The sequence below is a fragment of the Coregonus clupeaformis genome, chromosome 7 (assembly GCF_020615455.1).
Source record: "Coregonus clupeaformis isolate EN_2021a chromosome 7, ASM2061545v1, whole genome shotgun sequence".
NCBI classification, from domain to species: Eukaryota; Metazoa; Chordata; class Actinopteri; order Salmoniformes; family Salmonidae; genus Coregonus; species Coregonus clupeaformis.
In genome coordinates this window covers 26,810,992-26,836,922 of record NC_059198.1, presented here as the reverse complement: position 1 = coordinate 26,836,922, position 25,931 = coordinate 26,810,992, and the positions used below count along the sequence as shown (strand labels likewise).

Sequence of the window (25,931 nt, the reverse complement as noted above, 5' to 3'; positions counted from 1 at the left end):
GTAACATAATCTACTGTACAGTGTGTTGTATGAGCAGGGCATGATCAAGTTGCCCATAGGCCTGTAGGACAACAGACAATCAGGAGAAAAAACTGCAACTCTGTCTAAAAAGTTATTCCTAGCTCAGTTGAAGCTTAAACTTTGGATGGAGAATAAGTAGGAGTTCAGGTAATTTCCCCATACATTTCCTCCCAGCTGTCAGCTAATGGACCAATAAATATGTAAAAGTTTATATATAAGCCTGGCTTTTAAGAATATTTGAACAGGCTTTTTCTCCTCTTAGAAGTTTTGGTGCCCGCAACCATTTTTACATTATTGATGTCTCATAACCAATATCATTTCAGAGATGAGCATACTGCACACCCTGGGACTGTACTCACCTCTTCACTTCTCCCTTTAAACAGTTGTTTATTTAAGACTGTCGAGAGCAGACATAACTTTTGTAAAGTTCATGAAGTTTCAGGTCCCCCTTGAAATCACAATGGGATTGTCTGGGAAGGTTAAAAAAGTTTCTGTAAACCGGTATCAACTCTGACAGTAATGACTCCTTAAATGCTTTCCTGCATGTATTTTGGTTTTTGATTCAAAAGCTGTCCTGACAGTGCAAGTTTTTGATGAAATGAAACAATGAATCCATTGGAATTGATCGCATCATGTACTGCTTGACATTGCCTGGTAAAGGCTGTAGCACAACTTGCCTCGGTCTTTTCAAAGTTCATGACATTTATAACAGCAGCCTGTTTGCTGCTTGATATTTATTTTGAAGGTTGACCATTGCAGGTAATTGGACTGTTACTTCCCCCATGATCATGTCCAATCAATACCTGATGTAGAGAGCACAACAGAGTAGGCCTGGGAAAGATAACACTTTGACCATGACCCTACCAGTTCACTATGCTGACTGTAGTGGCTAAAGGACAGTTCTGAGGTTAGATGTCAATACAGTCTATTTGAATGGAAGGGAAGAAATAGAACACACATACAAGGAATAATATATGAGCCTCAGATTTCAGGGTGTAAAACAGATTTCTGTACATTACCATGGTGATTCTCACACACTGCTCTTTACTGACAACCATCTGGGAATAAATATTATGTGAGGTGTGTTTCTAGCATGGCTGCTACAAGTCAGCTGGAAATCCCGTAAGTCTGTTTTCTTTGTTTACAGGATAGATCATTATTTCTGTCTGCAATACAATCGCACAAAGCCGGGAAATAACTTTCTCTCAGTGCTCTGTAGTCAAGCCAAATGCATTCTGGGGGAAAAAAGTTGTAATCAACTGTGGTTAGATAAAGTTGAGCTCATTGCTAAACTGCTCAGCGTATCAGCATGTACAGTGATGGCTCACAAAGTAGCAGGCAGGGGTAGACAAGCATTGGCAGGTTAATCAAGAATTATTGAGCAGTATCACAAATGACAATTTCAATTAGGAATGGGCAACTTTGATGGGGGTGGGGGCCACAAAAAATCTGCTCATCAAGAGGGGCCACAGAGGCTCGCGGGTCTGCATACCCACAGCCATACCCACACATGCAGTCAGAGCCGGCCCTAGCCTTTTGGGGGCACTAAGCAACATTTTAAATAGTGCTGTGGCCCAAGGACATGCCGTGGAAGGAACAGCACAGTTTTTATGCTGCTGCTATGAATATGTAATTATCTTAAATATGCATTGGTTCTATGCGTCTATGTTACATGGAGGTGGTTATTTTACAACCCTAATGATTGCATTTGAGGGCATTTATTACATCCCCAAATATGCAAATGCTTTGTAGGGGTTTAACTAGATTTAGTGCTCTGTAATTTGTGTACTTCTATGTACTGTTTGGGCAATGTTGAAAACACAAGTTCTGCTTAGAACTTTTAACCAATACTACAGTTCTCAACTTACATTATTCAATCTGAATCATTAATTTATGACAAATGAGCATTCGCTTGTTTGGGCTCTTTTTAGTTTAGCTTCTTTAATCAAGCCATTCCTCATTTCTCAAAAGGCAGAGTACAAACATCTGCTGTTTTTCTTCTTGCTGCCTTGGATGAAGAGCTCACTTTGCTATGTAGTTCAACTCCACATCTTCCTCTATGTCTTTTCATCACACTCCACCTCTTCTCTGTGTGATGCTGAAAAGACAGATGCTTCCAATTATCATCATAATGCCCATGATTTGATACGATAATATGCATGAGGACATTCCATTAACAGTTTTTACATTCATTATTGTCTTAATTTGCAAGAATGCCTTTATGATACACATTTTATGCCAAGTTCACATACTATAGCTTTGTCAGGGCTGTGATCATACCGTAGCATAGTATAGACATGTTACAACAAATCTCAGCTGTCACTATATACTCTTTATTGTTGTCCATTGAGTTGGAACAATTGACATGGTACATTGTTGTAAAAGAAATAGGACTTTGTGAAGAAACACAATTTAGTGTATGACAAATACTAATTGTGAGATTAAATGGCATGGCAGCATATATTTCTATTTTATTTGGTTAACAAAACCGGCATGATGTTAAAGTAGGAACTAGGAAGTTATATCAAAGGTTTTGAAGGTAGATGCAGATTACACACGCCTTGTTAAACTCGCACTGTATTTTCAAACATGAAGAGCAATTGGATTTACTTTAAGGTGTCCTCAATCGAATGACTCCACTGAGGTATCCATTTCAATAAGCATATATCACCTGCTCTTTAAAAAAAATCAGATTCTCAATCCCACCTAAAGTCTTGTCCCACCATCTCATAGAATTTGATATTAAAAGGCCTATAAAAGTCCCGGAGCTGCTCGATGACTTCCCGGTCTATCTGCACATGAGTTCTACCCTTTGACTTGCCCAGGCAGCGTGGCTGGCTGCTGCTCTCTGGCTTCTTCAGGCAAGGGAAGCCTTTGGTTCGGTTGAAGTAGAAGTGCTTGTCTGTGATGATGCGTTTGAGACCCAAGAAGTCCTGGACGCGGCCCAGCTCCCCCGCCGGGTCCGTGATCAGCCGCTCGCCACTCACAAAGTGGATCTGGGAGAGGCGAAAGTACTGCAGCCAGTATTCTAGGTGGAGGATGTACATCCCTATACGGATAGCGTTCCATGAGGTGTCTACCAGACCTTGGCTCCGGTTCTGGAAGGCCAGCTCCTCGAAGGTGGGGATGTCTGGCTTCTTGGACAGAGTCTGTGTGTAGTCTGAGATGGCCCTGGTGACTGGGTTACGCACCACCACAATCAGCTTGGTGTTGGGGGACATACTGGCGATACGTCTGGGAGCCTCTCGTGTCACAAAGTAGCTAGGGGTTTTCTCCAAGGTGATTTGGCTGTCTAGAGTCCGTGGCATTAGTCCTCTACATAGAGAAAGACAAAAAGAGAAAAACGTCAGTTTAAAACTGTTTTTTTTATGCCAGGAATCCATTGTATTAGTACTCTAGATGGGGATAGAATTGTAAAGCAATTTAATTGACTTGCAGAAATCGTTATCCACTTCGATAGCTGAAAAGGTTTCATGAAAACTACTCCTGTTCCCTATCTCCAGGGTGACAGTGATGCTGAGGGCTGGAGGGAAATCATCCAATCACATTTTAGACTGGTGTTCATAAATCACAATCACCTGCATTAAGGACATCCAACAGAAAAAGATACTTCGGAAAATTTGGGTCACACTAAATAGGTCAAAGTTTCTGGGGAAATGCATCTTCAAATGTTTGTAAAGTTCTTCTCATATCTACGGAAACTATACATAGCAAAGTAAAGACTAGTGTGCTGATATTTTGCAAGAAAATGTAGAGACTGGCATTGTTCTGGGAATTTCCTTTCATGATTTGAGCAATGGGAGTTAAGAAATACATCATTCCTGTTTAAAACCTGGGTTATGCAAAAGTTTGGTTGGCTAAAACTTGCATCAGATCATCAACCACATTATTGGTCCTTGTTGAATAGTTCTAAGATACAATTACAACCTACATTTGAATACAACATTATTGTCCATTGGTTAGAACAGAAATGTGTCTTCTGCCTTTCCCAACATGCTTCTGGTCCACCTCTCTAACCTCTAGGCTACTGGGCTTTCCCATAGTGTATGCATAATACAAGCTCTAGATCCAGTAAAATGCTTCTTCCCTCCAGGTCAGGGCCTTGTTTCCCAGAAACATTTTAACATTAACATGGATAGATCCCACCTAAAGTGCATTGAGCAGTTTCTCCCAAAACCATTCTTGCACTAAAACTGATACGGTCAATAAAATAGTAACTTTATGTCTGTGACTGATGGTGTGTTTCTTTAATATGGGGGCAAATGAAACACTGGTGTCATATGAAACACTCTGTATTAACGATGCAACGATGCGTCATAAAAACGAACCAATGCGGGAAACCAGGGTCAGTTCAGTTTCCCAGTACAAGAAGCTTTTGCTGTAAGGGTAGACCTAGGATAGAGTGTTTCTCCATAACTTCAATTTGTAGGCTTAACATCAGAAAGCACAGCATCACTTCTTAAAATAGAGCATAACAACATTTGTATGAACAAAATATATTTATTCTCATAAGAAAGATAGTAGGGGCTTTAGCTACATACCAAATAAAACAAACACAAGAGGTTAATAGTTACAGTTACACAAAAATGGCGTCTACATTAATCATCAGCTCAAACAGTACTTCAATTTCTGAGATGAAGAAACACTCTGCTGGATACTGAAATGTGTGGTTTGCAAGCAAGTTGCTACAGATTAAACATTGCACTTAAAGGCCCAGTGCAGTCAAAAACGTGATTTTCCTGTGTTTTATATGTATTTCCACACTATGAGGTTGGAATAATACTGTGAAATTGTGAATATTATGATAATTGCCTTTTAGTGTAAGAGCTGTTTGAAAAGAATGCCTGAAATTTCAGCCTGTTTTGGTGGGATGAAGTTGTGTCCTTTCTGGTGACATCACCAGTCTATAAATTAGTTAATAGACCAATAAGAAAGAGCGTTCCAATAACAGCTAGTTTTCAGCTTTCCCCTCCCCACTCAGAACACTCCCAGAGAGTCCTAGCAAAATTGTTACTTGAGAAATTGCTCTTTGCTAAGAATATGTAAATGTAAATGTAAATATAAATATATATATATATATAAAACATTCACAGTAAGTTACTTAATTGTTACCCAGAAATGATTTTATATTGAGATAAAAACGGCTGCACTGAACCTTTAAGCATCTTCAATATTGCTAAGAAGCCAAGGTTCAGAAAGCAACCTTTACAGGATGAGTTGTGTGCTCTAAATGGCCTTTACTGAGGTAAGAGTGGCCATAAGTTACACTATACATACAAAAGTATGTGGACACCCCATCAAATTTGTGGATTCTGCTATTTCAGCCACACCCGTTGCTGACAGGTGTATAAACTCTAGCACACAGCCATGCAATCTCCATAGACAATAATTGGCAGTAGAATGGCCTTACTGAAGAGCTCAGTGACTTTCAACGTGGCAACGTCATAGGATGCCACCTTTCCAACAAGTCAGTTCGTCAAATTTCTGCCCTGCTAGAACTGCCCCTGTCAACTGTAAGTGCTGTTATTGTGAAGTGGAAAGGTCTAGGAGCAACAACGGCTCAGCCGCGAAGTGGTAGGCCACACAAGCTCACAGAACAGGACTGCCAGTGCTGAAGAGCGTAGCGTGTAAAAATAGACTGTCCTCGGTTGCAATACTCACTACCGCGTTCCAAACTACCTCTGGAAGCAATGTCAATACAATAACTGTTTGTCAGGAGCTTCATGAAATGGGTTTCCATGGCCGAGCAGCCGCACACAAGCCTAAGATCACCATGTGCAATGCCACGCGTCGGCTGGAGTGGTGAAAAGCTCACCTCAATTGGACTCTGGAGCAATGGAAACGCATTCTCTGGAGTGATGAATCACGTTTCACCATCTGGCAGTCCAACGGACGAATCTGGGTTTGGCGGGTGCCAGGAGAACACTACCTGCCCCAATGCGTAGAGCCAACTGTAAAGTTTGATGCAGGAGGAATAATGGTCTGGGGCTGATTTTCATGGTTCTGGCTAGGCCCCTTAGTTACAGTGAAGGGAAATTGTAATGCTACAGCATACAATTACATTCTAGATGATTCTGTGCTTCCAACTTTGTGGCAACAGCTTGGGGAAGGCCCTTTCCTGTTTCATTTACATTTACATTTTAGTCATTTAGCAGACACTCTTATCCAGAGCGACTTACAGTTAGTGAATATTTTTTTTTTTTATACTGGCCCCCCGTGGGAATCGAACCCACAACCCTGGCGTTGCAAACGCCATGCTCTATCAACTGAGCTACATCCCTGCCGGCCATTCCCTCCCCTACCCTGGACGACGCTGGGCCAATTGTGCGCCGCCCATGAGTCTCCCGGTCGCGGCCGGCTGCGACAGAGCCTGGATTTGAACCAGGATCTCTAGTGGCACAGTTAGCACTGCGATGCAGTGCCTTAGACCACTGCGCCACTCAGGAGCCCGTTTCAGCATGACAATACAGAAATGGTTTGTCGAGATCTTTGTGGAAGAACTTGACTGGCCTGCTCAGAGCCCTGACCTCAACCCCATTGAACACCTTTGGGATGAATTGGAACGCCGACTGCGAGCCAGGCCTTATCGCCCAACATCAATGCACGACCTCACTAATGCTCTTGTGGCTGAATGGAATGTTCCAACATCTAGTGGAAAGCCTTCCCAGAGGAGTGCAGGCTGTTACAGCAGCAAAGGGGGGGACCAACTCCATATTAATGGCCATGATTTTGGAATGAGATGTAGTGTACCTTTACAGTGTAAGAAATATTGATCAGTTTAGCTTGATTTATGAATCCTGTGCTGTTCTGCTGGGTGTCTCAGTTAGCCTTACCAGTTTAGTGCCACAGGCAATTACTAATCTTCCATGGGATGGAAGGAACAGAACAGCAGTAGCACCTTCCCCAGAAAACAGCTTTACCGAATGCTAAAAACATGCTACTATAGTGTTGGAGTCCCAATTTAGTTACGTCATCAACATTTACCTATAGTATAGTATATACTTCCTCTTTCTTCACATTTCTGCTGGATCGAATCCCCGAGCTGACAAGGTAAAAATCTGTTGTTCTGCCCCTGAGCAAGGCAGTTAACCCACTGTTCCCCGGGCACCGATGATGGTGCTGTCGATTAATGCAGCCCGCCACACCTCTCTGATTCAGAGGGCTTGGGTTAAATGTGGAAGACACATTTCGGTTGAATGCATTCAGTTGTACAACTGACTAGGTATCCCCCTTTCCCTTTCCTTTCCATCATCATACATGTATTATTGAGTTGATGGAATTTTAGGAATCTATATAATCTCATGGAGAAAGCTACAAACATTCCAACACTGTTGGGTTATACACTTTCAAATACTACCCTTTTTTGGGTTTGACAATTCTCCCCAACACTGTTAAAAGAAATAGCTGCAATTAGGCATATTACATAAACCTTTTTAAAAAATCCACACAACCAACACCCAGGATGGTGTTACTAACAGTCTAACACTTCCACTGTTGCCTGGTGCAGGAGCTGAACGCAGTGTGAACAAGATCTGAAATTGTCAGTTTTTTGCTGATGAGAAGGAGTGTTGGTACTGTACTTTGCATCCGTACTTTGTAGCATTTCCCAACTGCCACAAAGAGGTGCATTTCTTGTCGATTAGGAATTAAAGAAAATCCATCACCTCCTATAACTTTATTTAATCCACCAAGGTTTCAGATGAGACCAGGACACAAAAAGGTTTTTTGCAGCTTTCCATAGAGAAAGCCATAATGGAACATATCATTAATAGGATGCTTTTACTTCACATAACCAATTACATAATCCATTTTTCAAGCACAAGACAACAATGATCCACTGCCTAAAGATGAAAATGTGCATTTTGGGAGCACAAGTTAATGTTTCACATTATCTACTGGGTGTGCTGATACCCGGGTTTGGTTGAACAGAAACCTAGCTTGAATTTAAATGTACTTGTTCATGATTGGAGTGATGAGATATGCATGTACATTTGCTCTTTAGATGATTTCCCCCTTCTCCTTATCATTTAGTATTAACAACTAGTCAGAGACAGCTTTATCACTGTGTTTTATTAATATAATTCTAATTAAATTGGTGGAATTTGCATTAACATGATCTGAACTTTCATAATGTAGGCCTACACGTTGTGCATACATTCTAATTTCAGCATGGATTTAACCCTCCCGTTGTCCTAGGGTCAAAATGACCCACCACTGTGTTGAACCAACTTTATTTAATTTTTATATTTTTTGGATCATTTGTGAGAAGGAGGCAGTGATACTTTCTTTAAAGTCTCACTGCCTCATTCTCACAAATGATCCCAAAAATATAAAAATTAAATAAAGTTGGTTCAACACAGTGGCGGGTCATTTTGACCCTAGGACAACGGGAGGGTTAATCCATGTGATGTATTTGAGAAATGAAGTTACCCTCTCAGATCTAATCAGAGAAAATTATGCAATCATTACAATAAATGACATTAATAAAATAAATTGTCCACCTGCTGTTCTCTGTAGTTTTTTATTGAACTAACATTTGTTTTACAGAAATTGAATATTATAAATTAAAACCCATCCACATGATTCCAAAACATTCCATTGACTATAATATATATATATATAAACCTGCTTCTCATCAATAAATATTTAATAAATATTTAATTAAAGTGCCATCTTCCATTTTCCTCTTATGTAAATACCCAAACCGGGGAAAAGGACAGTTACTCATATGAGCATACTGACTGCATTCCTGGAAACACAGCCACCACAGTGTGAAATTAGAAATGGCACCATGCGAAGGTCTGATATCACACCTAAAACCTCCACTAACATTATTTGCATTGGCCTCCCTGTATTTGGATGCCTTGTCTTTTTCAATGGACGTGCTTGTAGCATCAGAGAGGACAGGAGGCTCTTGCTGTAATTGTGATATGCCAAGGTGACTCTGACATGTTGTAAGCCATTTAGCAGCAGTGTATTCTGTCCTGACACCCTATGGCGCTTGAAGAGAACAGTGAGCACCTTCAGAAGTGTAGCTTTCTAAAAGCCTTCATTGTCGCTCGATAGGCCTACTCTCAAAAGGATAGGGTCACCATGATCACTCCAGCTCTCAATACCGACGAGCTGTGTGGAGCTCTGGGACTAATTTACAGTTGAGAATGCTGGTAGATTATATATTGTAAATCATATCAGATAACTCTGGAGAATGAACCGTTAGTAAAATATTAATAATGAGGTAGAATATAGTTGGACGGTATACACACAATGTGGAACTGTACTGCCATTGGATGTACTGCAATTGCACACATTTTGACACATGCAGTACACCCACACACGCACATATTTATAAAGCTGGCAGTAACTGGCATTTTGTGTCATGAATCAAAGTTGTAGAGAGATGGATGGGCTCCCTGCTCTGATCATCATCCAGATCCTGTGAGCTGAAACTAAATTTACTGGAGTAATTTACAGCCGTCTCCTGTTCAGGTTATTGGTGAAACTCTGAGAGGAGTCAGGATGGATTACAGGCTGTGACATTTTAATCACTCTATTAAAATGAACCAAGTTGTGGAGGATCTATCCCAACATTGTAAATGTGCCCATTGCTCACAAGATTGCAAAGAGATAGCAATTTTCCCCTCACTGGTAAAAACAAATGTGTGTATTTAATACCACCCCTGACAGATGTGCTGAGACCAACACCTAAAAACCATGTCTGGCATACTATAACATTAAAAGTGCCAAAGGACATGCCAAGTTCCCTGGCTGCTAACTTGGGTCCACTGAACTAGTCAACATTGTACAGACACACAGGCACCAGCTATATCAGGCATGCAGACCATAGCTCCAGGTAAAGGTCAGCTTTGGATCATCTCCTTCAGTACAATCAATTAACCCAGACCTCGCCAGTGTAACTTCATTGATGTTTCAAATCAAGAGGGAATTGAGTGCATTATAAGAGTCCTCAGTAAATATTTGCTTGTGAACCACAGTAGTCCGTATACATACAGTTGAAGTCGGAAGTTTACATACACTTATGTTGGAGTCATTTAAACTTATTTTTCAACCACTCCACAAATTTCTTGTTAACAATCTATAGTTTTGGCAAGTCGGTTAGGACATCTACTTTGTGCATGACACAAGTAATTTTTCCAACAATTGTTTACAGACAGATTATTTCACTTATAATTCACTGTATCACAATTCCAGTGTGTCAGAAGTTTACATACACTAAGTTGACTGTGTCTTTAAACAGCTTGGAAAATTCCAGAAAATGATGTCATGGCTTTAGAAGCTTCTGATAGGCTAATTGACATCATTTGAGTCAATTGGAGGTGTACCTGTGGATGTATTTCAAGGCCTACCTTCAAACTCAGTGCCTCTTTGCTTGACAACATGGAAAAATCAAAAGAAATCAGCCAAGACCTCAGAAAAAAATGTGTAGACCTCCACAAGTCTGGTTCAATCTACAAACACCTGAAGGTACCACGTTCATCTGTACAAACAATAGTACGCAAGTATAAACACCATGGGACCACGCAGCCGTCATACCGCTCAGGAAGGAGACGCGTTCTGTCTCCTAGAGATGAACGTACTTTGGTGCGAAAAGTGCAAATCAATCCCAGAACAACAGCAAAGGACCTTGTGAAGATGCTGGAGGAAACAGGTACAAAAGTATCTATATCCACAGTAAAACGAGTCCTATATCGACATAACCTGAAAGGCCGCTCAGCAAGGAAGAAGCCACTGCTCCAAAACCGCCATAAAAAAGCCAGACTATGGTTTGCAACTGCACATGGGGACAAATATCGTTTTTGGAGAAATGTCCTCTGGTCTGATGAAACAAAAATAGAACTGTTTGGCCATAATGATCATCGTTATGTTTGGAGGAAAAATGGGGTCGCTTGCAAGCCGAAGAACACCATCCCAACCGTGAAGCACGGGTGTGGCAGCATCATGCTTTGGGGGTGCTTTGCTGCAGGAGTAACTGGTACACTTCACAAAATAGATGGCATCATGAGGAAGGAAAATTAGGTGGATATATAGAAGCAACATCTCAAGACATCAGTCAGGAAGTTAAAGCTTGGTCGCAAATGGGTCTTCCAAATGGACAATGACCCCAAGCATACTTCCAAAGTTGTGGCAGAATGGCTTAAGGACAACAAAGTCAAGGTATTGGAGTGGCCATCACAAAGCCCTGACCTCAATCCTATAGAAAATGTGTGGGCAGAACTGAAAAAGTGTGTGCGAGCAAGGAGGCCTACAGTGAGGGAAAAGTATTTGATCCCCTACTGATTTTGTACGTTTGCCCACTGACAAAGACATGATCAGTCTATCATTTTAATGGTAGGTTTATTTGAACAGTGAGAGACAGAATAACAACAACAAAATCCAGAAAAACTTATGTCAAAAATTTTATAAATTGATTTGCATTTTAATGAGGGAAATAAGTATTTGACCCCTCTGCAAAACATTACTTAGTACTTGGTGGCAAAACCCTTGTTGGCAACCACAGAGGTCAGACGTTTCTTGTAGTTGGCCACCAGGTTTGCACACATCTCAGGAGGGATTCTGTCCCACTCCTCTTTGCAGATCTTCTCCAAGTCATTAAGGTTTCGAGCCTGACGTTTGGTAACTCGAACCTTCAGCTCCCTCCACATATTTTCTATGGGATTAAGGTCTGGAGACTGGATAGGCCACTCCAGGACCTTAATGTGCTTTTTCTTGAGCCACTCCTTTGTTGCCTTGGCTGTGTGTTTTGGGTCATTGTCATGCTGGAATACCCATCCACGACCCATTTTCAATGCCCTGGCTGAGGGAAGGAGGTTCTCACCCAAGATTTGACAGTACATGGCTGGATGCGGTGAAGTTGTCCTGTCCCCTTAGCAGAAAAACACCCCCAAAGCATAATGTTTCCACCTCCATATTTGACGGTGGGGATGGTGTTCTTGGGGTCATAGGCAGCATTCCTCCTCCTCCAAACACGGCGAGTTAAGTTGATGCCAAAGAGCTCGATTTTGGTCTCATCTGACCACAACACTTTCACCTAGTTCTCCTCTGAATCATTCAGATGTTCATTGGCAAACTTCAGACTGCCCTGTATATGTGCTTTCTTGAGCAGGGGGACCTTGAGGGCGCTGCAGGATTTCAGTCCTTCACGGCGTAGTGTGTTACCAATTGTTTTCTTGGTGACTATGGTCCCAGCTGCCTTGAGATCATTCTCCCGTGTAGTTCTGGGCTGATTCCTCATCGTTCTCATGATCATTGCAACTCCACGAGGTGAGATCTTGCATGGAGCCCCAGGCCGAGGGAGATTGACAGTTATTTTGTGTTTCTTCCATTTGCGAATAATCGCACCAACTGTTGTCACCTTCTCACCAAGCTGCTTGGCGATGGTCTTGTAGCCCATTCCAGCCTTGTGTAGGTCTACAATCTTGTCCCTGACATCCTTGGAGAGCTTTTTGGTCTTGGCCATGGTGGAGAGTTTGGAATCTGATTGATTGATTGCTTCTGTGGACAGGTGTCTTTTATACAGGTAACAAGCTGAGATTAGGAGCACTTTAAGAGTGTGCTCCTAATCTCAGCTCTTTACCTGTATAAAAGACACCTGGGAGCCAGAAGTCTTTATGATTGAGAGGGGGTCAAATACTTATTTCCCTCATTAAAATGCAAATCAATTTATAACATTTTTGACAATGTGTTTTTCTGGATTTTTTTGTTGTTATTCTGTCTCTCACTGTTCAAATAAACCTACCATTAAAATTATAGACTGATCATTTCTTTGTCAGTGGACAAACATACAAAATCAGCAGGGGATCAAATACTTTTTTCCCTCACTGTACAAACCTGACTCATTTACACCAGCTCTGTCAGGAGGAATGGGCCAAAATTCACCCAACTTATTGTGGGAAGCTTGTGGAAAGCTACCCGAACCATTTGACCCAAGTTAAACAATTTAAAGGCAATGCTACCAAATACTAATTGAGTGTATGCAAACTTCTGACCCACTGGGAATGTGATGAAAGAAATAAAAGCTGAAATAAATCATTATTTTTACTATTATTCTGACATGTCATATTCTTAAAATAAAGTGGTGATCCTAACTGACCTAAGACAGGGAATTTTTACTAGGAATAAACGTCAGGAATTGTGAAAAACTGAGTTTAAATGTATTTGGCTAAGGTGTATGTAAAGTTAACGACTTCAACTCTAACTTTGGTATGGTCATTAGCAGGTCTTTTGATGTGGAAGAATGTTTAATCTTAAACCTTTGTGGCACAGGAGGTTGGTGGCACCTTTACTTGGGGAGGATGGGCTCGTGGTAATGGCTGGAGCGGAATCAGTGGAACGGTATCAAATACATCAAACATCGTTTGATGCCATTCCATTTGCTCTGTTCCAGACATTATTATGAGCCGTCCTCCCCTCAGCAGCCTCCACTGCTTTGTGGATATTGTTTGCCTTCTTCAGATATTGTAGGCCTCCTGTAGCTCAGTTGGTAGAGCATGGCGCTTGCAACGCCAGGGTTGTGGGTTAGATTCCCACGGGGGGCCAGTATGAACAATGTATGCACTCACTAACTGTAAGTTGCTCTGGATAAGAGCGTCTGCTAAATTACTAAAATGTACAAATGTATTCACATCCTCCACGTTCAAGCTATCATCCACTGTCAGTAGAAAGGATGTGGTGGTGACACTGTTTTCAACAGAATTAATCTAGGCCTCATTGTACTAATTACCCAGCTTTATGATGAGTCGGAGGATTGGACAGTAATGCGAGGGCCAGGCCTGATCTGATTGGGATTTAAATTGGAAACCATCAATCATGACAAGCAGACAGAGTCCCTGCAACAGACAGACAGACAGACGGAGAGATTTAGAGAGTGGCCCCTATCTCCGCCAGAGCAGAACGTGTCTGTCATCACACAGACTAATAATGAACCCTGCCTATTAAACAATACACCACTTGTGAGTTACTGTCTTCTAACCAGGTACAGGGAGCATGGTGACTTCAACGTGTCCATTATCTGTGGTGTTGGGACGGCCTCGGCTCGAGCGGGGGTTATTTTGGAAAAGACCCTGATTCAATTATGACATAGGTCTCATGTCTCATCATGGTCACTTTCACATGATCTGTAGAACGTAAGATGAAGTGCGATCAGTGCAGGGAAATGCCTGGGATTTAGAGCATGTCTATATTGCTTTCTTGGTGGATGCTAAGAGCATGTTGAATTGTAGTGTTATACAGTATTGTATGTGGATTTTTCACATACCGCTATTACCGGGGCCTGAATCATATTCACATTCACATAGACAGTCACACTTTCATCCATTGCTTTCATCCTGAAGCCTTTCACCTTGCAATTTGTATTGCATTTCACAACTATACAGTGAATACTCTATCTAAGGTTATAGGATTCAGGGACAGGTAATACCGCTATGTGAAAAAGCTTTGAAATCATTATACAGTATTGCTACAAACTTCAGTATGTGTCTATGTTCAAGGTATGGCTACGTCATATCTTCAATGACACAAGGAGGGTTAACGTGTACAGACCATGTTACGGTTGCGAACAACACAGATTGCAATTCCACAGCTTCATGTGTTCTAATGCACAGCTGTAATAAAGCCAGAGTCATTACACAACCTCATCACCAACTGCAATCCACTCCCCTCGCCTGGTAAGAAGGAAATAGCTTTATTCTGTCTCCACTGGAAAATATTATCTTATTCATATTTCACTCACTCAGATTTCTGCTGGGATGACGTCCAAGTGTTAATCACCAGTCAGCAGCGACAGAAGCTGGTCTCAATGAAAGTCAATTGAGAGTTAACGAGCGACGTCCCAGACAGCAATACTGACAGCAAGCCAGGTCAGTTGGGTAGTTAACTAGACCAAGAAATCAGTTAGAGTCAACTGCCAAGACAACCAGCAGCAAGTCTTATTCAATTTGAAACAAAGCTCTGATCTGCTGTGGACACACACCTTTTCAATCTTTTCCAGAGGAAACTATGTTTTGACATAAGGACTGTCCTGTTTGTCTGTTTGCGAAACAAATATTTCACAATCAGAATAAAATACACGTAAGTGTTATACTGCCTGAGTCTGACCTCAATGATGTCTGATTTAGTCATGTTGGCTGTGCACTATGTTTCACAGAAATGACAGCACATTGGAATATTCTAATCCACTGAGGATGTTGAGAGACAATTGCTCTCCTGAAGCGATAAAGCGTTGAATTAAGGCGAGCCAAATGCTGTTACTGTGTCTGACTCTGATGTGGGAAAGTGTCCAACTATCCCAAAATGAAGACACTCTCAGGAAGACCCCGAAATCCATGGCTGGCAAGCTGCACATCCTCAGATGAGCATTTCAGTTAATTGTGTAAATGTTTCAGATTAATTAACTGCAGCTCAGCTGCCAATTTCTATGGAAAACGGTGTAAACAAAACTATTTCAGTGCATGTCAGCATGTCCTCACATCCTGTTCAGTTTAAACTTGTTTCCTCCTGTCACATTTCCCCCTGTCTGTCTTTGCAAAAGGCTTTCTGCTGAACTGCAGGGAATAATGAAAACATTACCAACGCATAATGAGACACTGCAAAGATTCATTCAGTCTGTGGTTGAAATGCAAATGGTTCCAAAGACACCTGGCATTTGCTAGTGATAGGAAATATTGGAATATTGCAAGTAGTGAGTAGTGCAAGATATGTAAACATTATTAAAGAGACTAGTGTTCCATTTCTTAAAGTGGCCAGTGATTTCAATAGGCAGCAGCAGCCTCTAATGTGCTAGTGATGGCTATTTAACAGTCTGATGGCCTTGAGATAGAAGCTGTTTTTCATTCTCTCGGTCCCAGCTTTGATGCATCTGTACTGACCTCGCCTTCTGTATTGCACTAACTAGACTAAATTCCAGGCAAAACAGTTCGAACAGAGTTGTGCATATCCCCATTTACTCAAACTCAATTTACTACAGTCTAAACTACACATTTATATAATCACATTATACATGGCTAGGCATGGTATCGGCCATGTTAGAGGCCCTCTCTCAGAATAATGTCATTGTGTGGCCTTGCCTCCAGGGTGGCCTACCATTCTCAACAGCTCTAAATGATATGTACAGCTGGGATGCCTACAGTTGGTAACGGCCCTATCCCTGTCTCTTTGAGTAGGAAACTCACAGTACCACTACCTCTGGCTCTTGCTGCTGGCAACTCCAGCTAATGACTTATTCAGTACAAAATCCTAATATCAAAACCTCACTGTGCCATGGTGTCTCTGGGGGATATTCCCGAGAGGAGTTGTTTTTGTAATTAATGTTAACTGCTACATGTTTCTGAGCTATTTCAGGATTAAGACTCCTCATTACTAGTGGAGAGAGATTCCTGGACCAGTGGAATGTGTAGTTCCCTCTGTTAAATGAGCAGCAGCCAACTTTCTGTCCTCGTCAACCTTTCTGACGCTTGAGTTCCGGGGCTCAGTAACCTCCCTGAGCCAATTAATGGTGGACCTGGAGAATACTCTTGGCTGAAGCAAATTCTAAAAGGCCTCTTGCACAATTTGAACACTTCTCAGGGAATCTACTTGATGTGCCTCTGACTCCTGTAAAATCAATAGAACTGAGATGCCCTTTTAAGATAGTGATGGTGTGTAGTGACACGTATTTGTTGGAAATTGAAAAACGAGTCCACGAAGTGTTGTGGAATTGGTTGCAGTATAATGTCAAATTCAGCTGCCCCTTATATAGTCACAAGGATTGAGAGACACTCACATGCAATCTAAATGAGGCCAAATGGGTCTTGTTCTATTCTGGAAATCAAGTAATGAACACTGCACCATTTCACTGTCGTCGCACAGGTCTGTCACTTACAGCGGGGTGAAAATAGTTGGAATGTGCAAGTGGCTCTTATATAAAAAATATAGGACAAAGTCTATCACAGTGCCTCATTATGAAGATGGTGACAATCATATTATTTAAAGCTGAGACCAGGTTATATTAGTTCTAGTAGTCTGCCTACAGTTTCAGTCACCATGACTGAGGTGAACCATTCCAGCAAAAACTCATTGCATTTAAATGGATGGTGTCTGTCATGTCTTGGACTGAAATCAAATGAAAAATAAGACTCTCTAAAACACATTATTAAAGGTGATTTGTATGGAACTTTTGCTGTTAATCAGCCAATTTATCTTTCTCATTACTGCCGGCATTTATGTGGCTCTTATTGCAGGATGTCAGTGGCTAAACTAAAATTGCTTTCAGAGGGGATTAGAGACACTGTTTGCAAGGTCCTGGCCTCTGTGGCATTTTAATTAATCAGTCCCCAAATAGTACTGATGAATATAGAGCCTGTGTGTGACGGTGTGTGTATGTGTGTATGTGTGTATGTGTGTATGTGTATATGTGTGTGTGTGTATGTGTGTGTGTTTGCGTAAGTGTGAGTGTTTATGTGTGTAATTAATAATTAATATATTGGCATGAGCCTACTACACACAAACTTGCCGCTGTTCTATTAGTCTAATGTTAGCATTATTACAGTTATCGTTATTTATTATAGGACTATTCTTAACCCCCAGAACTAGGTGTGTGAAAAAGCACCGCTACGTCATATCCTCAGTCGTGAGTGATACTGAGTCCTCAGCCCTGAACTGAATAAAAGTCCCTCTTGTTGATTTAAGCAGCTCCCCATGAGTGAGTCTGACTCAAATGACTTAAACACAGCAGGTATAAATAGCTTCACACTGCGATGGGACAGTGAGCACACACCACAACCAACTGGGCTTAGGGAGAGCTGCTGGGTGATTTCACTGGAGTGGCCTGTCTGACAGAACCTCCCACAGAACACTTTCTAATGGCATATTCTTTGTTTCAGTGAGTTTTCTCTCTCAACTAAGTGTAGACGCGACCCATGAGAGTTCCCTGCTCGGTTCCACTCAATAGGCACCATGTTCTGTCAGAGAGGAGAATGTGACACCTGTGTAATGCCTGCTTTTAAGTGTGCAGGTACCACCTTCAGCACTGACCTTACGGCTGCCAAGGGATGAGGGCAGGTAGAGTCACACAACTGAGCCAAGCTGAACTGAGATTTACTGGATCTGGCCATGCTGGAAAGAAACCCTGTGAAAGGAAAATATCCATGCCAGCACAGTACAGTTGGGGTAGGTACAATAGTGAGAAAAGGGTATTACTCTCCTATGGACTTCCTTATCCAAGGTCTGACTCATTGGTAAGAAACAGCGCCAGGCTGGACCCAATGTCCCGTCTCATCGTTGTACACTGGAGCACCATCCCTTCAGAGGGAATGCAGGAGGAGTCCTACCTTATCCGAGGTCACTAATCAATATTATCCATGTTTCTGCTGCAGAGGGTTTTTTAAAAGTCTGCCCCTGAAAATATCTATTACTGTTGATCTGCAGGTTTCTTACTGAAATTCGACACTGCAGCTATTCTGTGGCATTTCATCCTGGGTATCAAGCCAAAGTAACTTCATCCTGGATTTGGGGCTTGATTTACTTGAAATGCTTACAATTCCAATTGGTTCTTTTTCTCTGGTATTCTGAAATATTTGTACACCTTGAGAAATCAAAGCTTTAGATAAATTATCTCACAAACTACACTATATATCCAAAAGTATGTGGACACCCCTTCAAAATTTGTGGATTCGACTATTTCAGCCACACCCATTGCTGACAGGTGTATAAAATTGAGCACACAGCCATGCAATCTTCATAGACAAACATTGGCAGTAGAATGGCCTTACTGAAGGGCTCAGTGACTTTCAATGTGGCACCGTTATAGGATGCCACCTTTCCATCAAGTCAGTTTGTGAAATTTCTGCCCTGCTAGCGCTGCCCCGGTCAACTGCTGTTATTGTGAAGTGGAAACGTCTAGGAGCAACAACCGCTCAGCTGCGAAGTGGTAGGCCACACAAGCTCACAGAATAGGACCGCCGAGTGCTGAAGCGTGTAGCGAGTAAAAATGGTCTGTGTTCGGTTGCAGCCCTCACAACCGAGTTCCAAACTGCCTCTGGAAGCAATGTCAGAACAAGAACTGTTCGTCGGGAGCTTCATGAAATGGGTTTCCATGGCCGAGCAGCCACACACAAGCCTAAGATCACCATGTGCAATGCCAAGCGTCGGCTGGAGTGGTGTAAAGCTCGCCGCCATTGGACTCTGGAGCAGTGGAAATGGGTTCTCTGGAGTGATGAATCATGCTTCAACATCTGTAAGTCCGACGGACAAATCTGGGTTTGGCAGATGCCAGGAGAACACTACCTGCCCCAATGCATAGTGCCAAATGTAAAGTGTGGTGGAGGAGGAATAATGGTCTGGGGCTGTTTTTCATGGTTCGGGCTAGGCCCCTTAGTTCCAGTGAAGGGAAATCTTAACGCTACAGCATACAATGGCATTCTAGAAGATTCTGTGCTTCCAACTTTGTGGCAACAGTTTGAGGAAGGCCTTTTCCTGTTTCAGCATGACAATGCCCCTGTGCACAAAGCGAGGTCCATACAGAAAGGGTTTGTCGAGATCAGTGTGGAAGAACCTGACTGGCCTGCAAAGAGCCCTGACCTCAACCCCATTGAACACCTTTGGGATGAATTGGAACGGCGACTGCGAGCCAGGCCCAATTTACCAACATCAGTGCCCAACCTCACTAATGCTCTTGTGGCTGAATGGAAGCAAGTCCCCGCAGCAATGTTCCAACATCTAGTGGAAAGCCTTACCAGAAGAGTGGAGGTTGTTATAGCAACAAAGGGGGGACCAACTCCATATTAATGCCCATGATTTTGGAATGAGATGTTCGGCGAGCAGGTATCCACATAATTTGGTCATGTAGTGTATCTACACTGAGTATACAAAACATTAAGAACACCTGCACCGGTTTGTGTCAAGAACAGCAACGCTGCTGAGTTTTACCGTATGTATCAAGAATGGTCCACCACCCAAAGGACATCCAGCCAACTTGACACAACTGTGGGAAGCATTGGAGTCAACATGGGCCAGCATCCCTGCGGAACGCTTTCGACACCTTGTAGAGTCAATGCCCCGATGAACTGAGGCTGCAACTCAATATTAGGAAGGTGTCCCTAATGTTTGGTATACTCAGCGTGTCTATGAGTGTTCTCTACTGTATTGTGTTATGAAAAAGGATCTATAGGGAGCTCTAAGTGATCATTATCAACAATTTCAACAAGAGTGGTAGGTAGAGAGGATGGAATATACTGCCCATTTATTCCATCCCACAAGGTACATGATTAGCCTAATGATCATGAAAAACGTTATGGGCAGTACACACTTTTAGAGCTGACTAATAATGTCAGAGATATAATAAAATGGCTACAGATACAGTACACCCAAGCATATCTAGGTGCGGCAGGTAGCTTAGTGGTTAAGAGCGTAGTGCCAGTAACCGAAAGGTCGCTGGTTCTAATCCCCGAGCCAACTAGGTGAAAAATCTGTCGATGTGCCCTTGAGCAAGGCACTTAACCCTAATTGCTCCTGTAAATCGCTCTGGATAAGAGCGTCTGCTAAATGACATAAATGTATATTATCTCATAGGCAGACCTACATACATTAGGTTATAAGTCTACTGTTTTATTGTGACACATTCCTTTGTAGGGGGCATGCACTTGTTCAAAAAAGAACATATTGAACATGAAAATATATCATAAACAGACAAATTAGTTTATTATGTATTGAAATCAACGTGACACTTCGTACCTGTACCAGTCCAATCCTCTGTCATAGTTTCTATCGAAAAAGTGGGGCTCTGTTCCAAGCGCGCGCACATCTGGATGAATTCGAATGAACTCCAGCACCGCCCTGGTGCCCCCCTTCTTCACCCCGACGATTAGTGCGTTAGGTAACTTTTTGTTTCCATATTTCTGTGCGACAGTAATATTATATTCGGATGAGGCAATACTCTGTTTGTGAGTGATGGGCAAGGCAGAATTTCTATTTTGGTTGCGATCATGACTTGATCCTTGGTGAGTGAGAGCCACGTTTAAAGTCTCATCCAGAGCAGTCCTCCTGTCCGCGGTGCAATCTTTTTGCAGAAGTTTTTTGCTGCCTACATTCTTGTGATGGAGGCACCTTTTTTCCTCATTACTCTGGGTTGGCATGATTGTACCACAACAAAAAATTATGCTGTAGCATAAATATGTGAAGGACAATGAAATGGTGAATATAAAAATAAATCGTTTGCTCAACCTATTTGAAGATGGCACGATTCGGCTTGAGATAAACCTATATGCCATGTCTCCATGGGTCAATGGACTGCATGTTTTTCTTCTATGCTGCTCCTGGATTGCGGTGTCTCCCTGTGGAACCCGACTCTGCCTCTGCCAACATCCCAATACGACAGAAAACCAGGTAAATGTTCCTCCAAGAAATTACCTGTGCACAATTCGCATCGTTTCTAACTAAACAACTGTTGGATAACTTTGGAATAAATAGATTTCAGCCATTTTCTTTGAAAAAGTAGAATGATCCGGCCTAAATTAGTTCAAATAGTTTGAGTGGTAGGATGATTACATCTGGAATATTAACGAATTGCATAATCTTTTGTCGAAACACTTAAACCCCCACGGAGTCGTTATCCTCAATCCCATGAATCGTTTTCCTCAATCCGTTGGTCTGCGTAAAATATGCCGTCCGTTGGATAATGATGAGTGACTTTGGAAACCTGCCGAAATCCTAAAATCTGCATCTCTTCCAAAAGGCACGGTGTAATCTGCCATTGACTCTAATCAGTGCGAAGCCTCAGCCTCGCCTTCACGGGATCTGCGATTTTCAGCTCATGTTTGGCTGCTTTCTCAAAGTTCTCAAGAATGCCGTTGCGGCAGTCAGGGACCGATGATAAATATATAAAGATGCCGTCTGACGTCACTATTCATATGATCATATTCTCCATGCGTTTAACTTTTTAAAGGAATACTCCAGGTAGCCTATTTTACAGAGACATACAACATATATAGTTATATGTGGACATGTTGGCAGGTGAAACATAGCCCATGTGGATATCCCATGTGGATACCTGTGTGTGAACATTTCCACATACCTCACATGAATTTGTGTTCTCCTAGCCTTTTGGAATTTATAGGACACCATGCATTTTTATTTAGAAAATAACTTTGAATTGCACAATGTCAGGCCATTAATTGCCCCCTTTCAATCATGAAAGTACACAACAAAGATTATGTCTAATCTTGAATCTCCAAGCTGTTGCACAGATCTCTGCTTCCACAGATATATTCTAAACTGAGAGACATGACTGAATACTCATAGTCTGTTAGGACCTGAGTCATAAAAGGCTTAGATTTGAACAGGTGAAATCTCCATGATTCAGTGCTCTCTCTCACAGATGGGTGTTATTGGGCCCTGCAGTATAGTCAAGGAGATAAACGTGTTGCTTTGTGTCATACCTAAGCACACCCCATTGAGCAGATGTTATCCAGTAAAAAGCCACACAGTCTACCCACCAGACAGCCTCATTCCATTAGTCCATGACAGTATAAGAATCAAAAGATTTATCCACACACACATACACAAACACAAACACAAACAAAAACGTTGTTTGTTATTCCACAATTCCATCTCAACTTTTTATTCCAGTCATTTTAGCATCATTACTTAAAAAACAAACAGCAAACGTAATGGCTCACAAGACATCATTACATGATTTGAGCAAATTTTTATCCGTTTACTCAGCTAATGTGGAGTCTGTTTCTCTGTTTCACTCTGTGGCTCTGCCATGGGGCTGAACCAGCTATTAGTGAAATGTGATTAGGGACCACCGATCAATTGGGGCCACAGTCCCCAGCAATATGACATTGATACAGCGAGGCGTAGGGGGGTTCATTAACCTTTCCAGCCCAGCTAGAGAGAACCCTTGTGCTTCAAAGTGCTAATGCTATACAGTCATGTCTAAGGGAGCTCTACAGTGTTACCAAAGTGTGTACTGCTCAGATTGTACTGGTGGTGTAGGTTCATCACTCTTAGAATGGTGGAGGGCTGTTGTATTGCGGCTCCACATGTCCTCGTAGCGCAACCTACATCTAGCAGAATTGTTAATATTGGAAGAATCCACGGGACAGTGCAAAGGGAATTTTAAAAGCCTGTCCTCTTTGGCTGTATTCCTTGCCTCACAATTAGCTTTCTTATTTCATAATGAGTTTCAATATTTAATTTGGAAAAGTAGACACAGTAGGTCTCTGTATACACAGATGAAAAGTTCAAACTCCTGTCCTTGCACGGGGGTTCTAGTTCTTCTAAATTCTTATAGTTCAAATAAACTAGGTCCGATCATCAGATTCTGAGGGAGTGGTAAGGATTGGTGGCTGATGGTTAATGTCCTATCAGTCTTTGATAATCAATCATCTGAAGGAAGACATTTTCCCCACAGTATTACTTAGGATGCTGAACATGGTGCTGAAAATGGTTCAAAGTTATAATAATGTGCATGGTGCTGACAATGGATCTGAAAATGGTTCACAGTTGTAATACTTCCCATTGCGCTGTCCATGGTGCTGAAAATGGTTCACAGTTGTAATACTGCCCGTTGTGCTGTCCATGGTGCTGAAAATGGCTCCTGTTCTCTATGCTGCTCTGAGCTCTATCTCCTGTACCCCAATGCTGTAAAAGGGATGGATGTCTCAATGCAGTGCATGTAGGGAACTTGATACTGTTGTTCAGTATAGATTATATATGACACTTGGCTGCTTATGTTTGTTGTAATTTTTACCTGTTGAATACTGCTAATGAGAGATTGTCACACAGTTGCAATGAACGTTGAGATACACACGTTCTAGTGCTTTTCTGCATTGGGAGATAACTTTGAATGTGTTTGTTTATACCCTATCAGAGAAACTGCAGTTGCCGTAACTGTAATGCAATGACACAATATCCCTTACCCGTATATATACGGTAAATACATTTGCTGAAGAAAGTTGAAGAAAAAATTATTAGCCAGCTTGTAGTCTGATGTAGTTTGTTGTTGTTGAACAGGGATAAACTACTGCATTCCGATGCCATGATACTGTACAGTATGCAGCACAGCAGGAGGATTTTACACATTTAAGCAAACCACTCCACCAAACTGCTGGCTTTCCTTTCTGTTACCTTTTGCATCGAGCTGAGCTGTCCTCCTCACTCTTCCATTTACTGTCCATAGCACAGCTGTTCATTTCATTTAATGTGGCTTCATGCTATCATTCAGCCATAATGAGATCGGAGACTTGACCGCATGCATCACTTGGAGTCTGAAAGAGAAAATTACTCCACCCACATTAAGGCCGCTACCTAGAGCGGAAAACTTGACATTATGTACCGGAGAATGTATGACATATGCAGCACAATTGTAGATACATTTCAATAAGAGCCCTATGTGAAGCTGATGCCAAAGAATGTGTTTTTATATGAACGTATTTGATTTTTTCACCGCCAGGCAGTGCTGTGTATACATTTACATGGACTTTTTTCATGGAATTATGAGAAGTCCACTTGTTAAGTGCAGCCAACAACAGTAAAACATTAAACTATTACTTTGTGCAGACCTCCATGTACTGTATACACATCATTTGGGTGGCAGGTAGCCTAGTGGTTAGAGCACTGGGCCAGTAACAGAAAGGTCACCTGACAAGGTGAAGAATCTGCCGATGTGCCCTTGAGCAAGGTAGTTAACCCTAATTTGCTCCAAGGGTGCCATACAACTATGGCTGACCCTATAAAACAAGAACTTTCACTGCACCTATCAGAGGTATTTATTTATTTATTCGTTTTTATAAAAATATTGGTTTCTGCTTTCTGATCTATAGCAACAGAATAATAGACAAGCCAGACCCCAGCTAAAGGCCATTAAACAGCAGGCCATTTCCCTGCCTGCCAGCCACTGACTCAGCTAATTGTTGCTGACATTTTGCCTGTGTTGTTCAAATCAAAACAATTTTCATCTATCGATTTCCTATGTCTCTCACAAAAGGAGGAACATGGGCTTAGAAATGTCACCCTTTTGGTGATCTGCCGAGCGTCTCAGTGGGAGTGCTTCCTGGAAACGAGTAATTGTCCCATAGACAGTTTATACTGGCAGTGTTCAGCAGGATCCTCAGTACAGGGACCAGGTCTGATCCTCTCCAATTTGTTCACACTGAGGATCAGGGTCCAAAGTCCGAGCTCAGCCTTTTTGCAAGTGCAGGGGAAAAAGATGCCAACCAGCCAAGACTAACCCCAACATCACATTATTCTTATCCTGTTCACATAGAGCTGAGACACAGGAACTTAGAAAGGGGCACTGAACTCTATGAGAGGTAGCAGAGACTCTATAACTCACTTCTACAGAAGGCTAGACTTGCTACTGTGGCAAGATGTAGTATGTGTTCATCAATGCAATCTCAACCTGGTCTGTTTTGAACTCCTCAAAAGTACTTCCTAACATTGATTTTATTCGGAATGGTGTAGGGGTTTGTCGGTCTGATATTAGGTCTTTAGTTGATTTGAATATGTTGAAATATTCATCTGTGTCGGATGTCCAAAGGCTGTAACTTTATGAGGAAATAAAAATGGAATATACTGTTATGAATATACTGTTATGAATATACTGTTATGAATAACTCTGACTGTTATGTGGTCTGACAGTAGACACATTTTCAATTTTCTTACCTGTATTATCAGTAATGGTAATTAATCAGCATTTCTTGCTCAGTTCTTGATGGTTTGTGGACAATGACAGAGGTATTGTCAAACACTATCTTTGAAGAATGCAGAATGACATTAACAACGGCACATGGCATACTTAATCTGAAAGTGTAATCTTTCAAATTGTGGGTAGTTTGTCTAGTGCTGGTTGTGTCTCTGCCAGACAGCTGAGGAGGATTTGACTATAAAAATGTTATTAGTTGTCATAAAGAGCCCCT

At 41.8% G+C, this 25,931-nt stretch overlaps 1 protein-coding gene across 1 annotated transcript; it reads right to left on the bottom strand.

The window, feature by feature from the left end:
• Positions 1-2,102: 2,102 nt before the first annotated feature.
• LOC121570432 (heparan sulfate glucosamine 3-O-sulfotransferase 2-like) lies at positions 2,103-21,838 on the bottom strand. Its single transcript, XM_041881893.2, has 2 exons — positions 20,743-21,838; positions 2,103-3,336 (listed from the first exon to the last, which is right to left on the bottom strand). Exons 1-2 carry the CDS (start codon positions 21,276-21,278, stop codon positions 2,718-2,720), a joined length of 1,155 nt encoding a protein of 384 aa, XP_041737827.2. The 5' UTR covers positions 21,279-21,838; the 3' UTR covers positions 2,103-2,717.
• Between the last annotated feature and the right edge of the window lie 4,093 nt (positions 21,839-25,931).